Genomic DNA, 3,325 nt, shown 5'->3' with positions numbered 1-3,325 from the left:
GCTGCCGCCACCCGCCCTGCGTCCCCGTGTCCTCCATGTACCGCCCCCCGCCCTGCTGCGCCCCTCGGCCGCCGCCGCGGCCCCCGTCGCGGCCGCCCCGCGGCCCGCCCCAGCCCTCGCCCCAGGTCCTCCCTCCCCGCGCGCCCGCGCCCGCGCCCGCGGCGCCGCGGCCGCCGCTGGGCGCGTAGCTGCCCATGTCGCCGCTGCCGCCGCCGCCCCCCAGGGCGCCCCCAAAGTCCAGTGGGTCGTCGTTCCACATGTCATCGTCGTCAAAAGGGTCCTCCATCTCTGCATCAATGATACACAAGCACGCACCGGTTTCGGAACGAGCCAGGCGGCGGCGTGAGAAGGCCCGCGGCACCCGCGCCGCGGGCTGTTGCCAGGATGTCGACGGCACTCGGCCCCGTTGATGGCCATGGGCTCGCACGTGCGCCGCGCACGCGTCGTGCAGTCGTCATGCAACGTCATGCCAGCACCCTGTGAAGGCCCTAGCAGGGGGTTTGCCCCACGAAAATTGCAGGCGCTGCGCCATGCAGCGACCCACACAGGCGTGCACACGCACATGTGCACATGCACGCGAGCGTGCACGCACACACGCACGCACACACACACATACACACACTCACACTAGACACGCATGCCGGCGCTGCGCCACTCACCCAGGTCAAACATGTCGAAGTCGCGGTCAAACCCGCCGCCGCCGCCGCCGCGCCCGCGGCCGCCCCACCGCGAGCTGATGTAGCCGCCGACCTCGGGATCAAAGCCCTCCCCCAAGTCCCCGGCCTCCAGCCCCGCCAATACGTCAAAGTCCTCATCCTCCCCTGCCTCGCCGTCGTCGCCGCCGTCATCAAAAAAGCCCGGTGGAGGCGCCGGTCCCGGGGCCGGGCCGGCCGCCTCTGGGGCGTCGGCAGCACCGGCGCCGCGCGGCCCGAGGCTGGAGAGCAGCGACTTGGCGAAGGCCGACGCGGCCGGCGCGGGCGCGGGCTCGGCGTCCGGCGCGGGCTCGGGGGCCGCGGCGGCGGTCTTGCGGCCGCGGCGCTTGGGGGCACCAGGCGCTTGCGCGGGCGCCTCCTGCTCCGGCGCTGCGACGGTCGCGTCGGCGGCGGTGGCCTTGCGGCCGCGCCGCTTCGGGGTGGCGGGCGCGTCGGCGGCCTCCTGTGCCTGAGCGGCTGCCTCTCCGAGGTCGGTGGGCTCAGGGGCGCCCGCCGCCGCAGGCTTGCGCCCGCGGCGCTTGGGGGCCGCCGGCGCCTGCACTGCCGCTGCAGCTTCCTCCACCGCCGGCGCCTCGCCTGCTGCCAGCGCCTCCGGCGCCGGATCCGACGCAACCTCCGCCTCCGCGCCTGCAGTTGCTCCCCCATTTGCGCCCGCCTTGCGCCCGCGGCGCTTGGGCGCTGCGGGGGCCTCCGCTGCGGCATCCGGCGCCGCAAGGGGCTCGTCCGCCGCGGCGGGCGCTGCCGCCCCTGCCGCCACCGTGGCCTTGCGGCCGCGCCGCTTGGGCGCCGCCGGTGCCTCTGCCTGCTCCTGGGCTTCCCCGCCCGGCCCCTCCTGGGCGCCCGCATCCGCTGGCGCCGCCGCCTTGGACGCCGTCGCCTTGCGGCCCGCGCGCTTGGGGGCGGCGGAGGGCGCCTCGTGCTGCCGGGCCGCGGGGCTGGGAGGCGAGGCCGCCGCGGCAACTTCATCAGCGGGATCTAGAGGTTGCAGGGTCGACAGGGGCGGCGGGAAGGGATGCGGATGAGCATCCAATGGGGCCCGCCGGGGCCCGGCAGATGCAGCCTTGCGACAGCGAACGGCGGGCCGCGCGACGCATGGGCCAGGGGTCCACACAGCTGGGGTGCTGCGCTAGCGCCTGCGTTTGCTTGACGCACCCGCAATGGTGGTGACGGCCGCGATGGACTTGCGAGGGCGCCCGCGCCGCTTTGGGGCGGTGCCCGCCTCAGCATCGCCGTCGCTGGCCATGACACGCACGTACGGGGGACGCCGCAAGGGGAGGCCAGGCGGCAGCAGGCGCACGCATGGCGCTGTGCACAGGGGATTTGGGGGGGAGGGCAGCAGGGCGACAAGGCGGCAGGTCGCATGGGTAGGGCGGGGCGGCGACTGGGCATGGATGCGACTGGGCATGCACTGGCAGCAGCAGATGCAGCAGCAGCAGGGGAGCAATTGTATCGAGTGCGCCCCGGGCTGCCGTGAGGCTGGAAACGGCTCCCGTGGCACGAAGTTTCAGTCTCACCTGCTATGCCCCTCCGCCAGCCCAGCAGGCCGCTGCCCCCAATCGATCTCATGTCTGCTTCGCTAAGCTAGGGAGCTTCAGACGCAAAGCCCTGAAACAAGTGAGTGTAGTCCTGGTGGGACTCATGTGAAGCCTATGACCAGCATGCCGGCACATCTGATGGTCACAGGCCACCTGCTGCTGAGCAGCTTCTACAGGAAGACGAAGGCCCGCAGATCCGCTCAGCGTATGGGCATGGCTCGAGCATAACCGTGTCGATACGCACCTTTAGCTCTGCCCTGCCCTGTAACGGCACGCACATCATGTGTGTGCAAGGTCTGAGAGGGCACCCAGAGCCACCACCACCAGAGTCGCTTTCACGCAACAAGCCCTGGCGGCCAAAACCTGCGGCTGTGAGCATTGCTATGGCAGCTCTTCCCTTCAATTATACCATTTTACACAGAGTAGAGCGGCGGCGGCGGCGCGCTCGCGTGGTGCCGCCAGATGCATGTGATGCCGCGTGAAAGGCCTGCAGTACACCACCTCAGCACGCCGGATGCCATGTGTGCGAGCGCTCGCGACGCGTCACAAGTTTTGAAGACTTTATAAACTAATGGCAGCGGGCGCCAATAGCAGCGGACACGCTCAGCCGGATCTAGGGGCCCAATCAAATCGGCAGCCGTGCATGAAGCGGGTGATGGGGCTGTGGCCGTGGCCGGTTGGCACGTGACTGGCGGCGGCCGGCAGCCGCGCAGGTGCCAACCGCTGGTACTGCGCCGCCGCGTGTGACGTGAGTTGGTTGCATGCGGGCCAATTTCGCGGCCGTAAATGCAACTTTCTAGCCACAAGATTCGGCAATGCTGGGGGCCCCTTCTAGGCAGGCGCCCCAGCAAACAGCTTCGGTTGCGTGTTCTAAAACCTGTTTCCACAGGGCTGCCTCACAGCGCCGCCAGCAGCAGCGCCGCGCCCGTAGCAGCCGCCACAGCTGCGCCCGCCGCGCGCCTGCCGCCAGCGCCACCCGTTGCGGCCGCCGCCTGCCGCTGCTGCTGTGGAGGCACGCCGCCGCCAGCGCCCGCGGCGCCGAGGCCGCCCGCGCTGCCACCCGCAGCGCCCAAGCCG

General features: G+C 71.4%; 1 protein-coding gene across 1 annotated transcript in view; it reads right to left on the bottom strand.

The window, feature by feature from the left end:
* Window positions 1-627: 627 nt before the first annotated feature.
* The window catches only part of MNEG_8099 (hypothetical protein), a gene marked incomplete at both ends in the record, with an annotated part of 4,906 nt that continues 2,208 nt past the window's right edge, over window positions 628-3,325 (bottom strand). The window contains 2 exons of the mRNA XM_014043429.1: window positions 628-1,688; window positions 1,866-2,018. Coding sequence (XP_013898883.1) covers window positions 628-1,688; window positions 1,866-2,018 — 1,214 coding nt within the window. The remainder of the gene's footprint in view (window positions 1,689-1,865; window positions 2,019-3,325) is intronic.

Source organism: Monoraphidium neglectum (assembly GCF_000611645.1).
Source record: "Monoraphidium neglectum strain SAG 48.87 unplaced genomic scaffold scaffold01503, whole genome shotgun sequence".
Taxonomy (NCBI): Eukaryota; Viridiplantae; Chlorophyta; class Chlorophyceae; order Sphaeropleales; family Selenastraceae; genus Monoraphidium; species Monoraphidium neglectum.
This window is presented reverse-complemented; position numbering and strand designations above follow the sequence as displayed.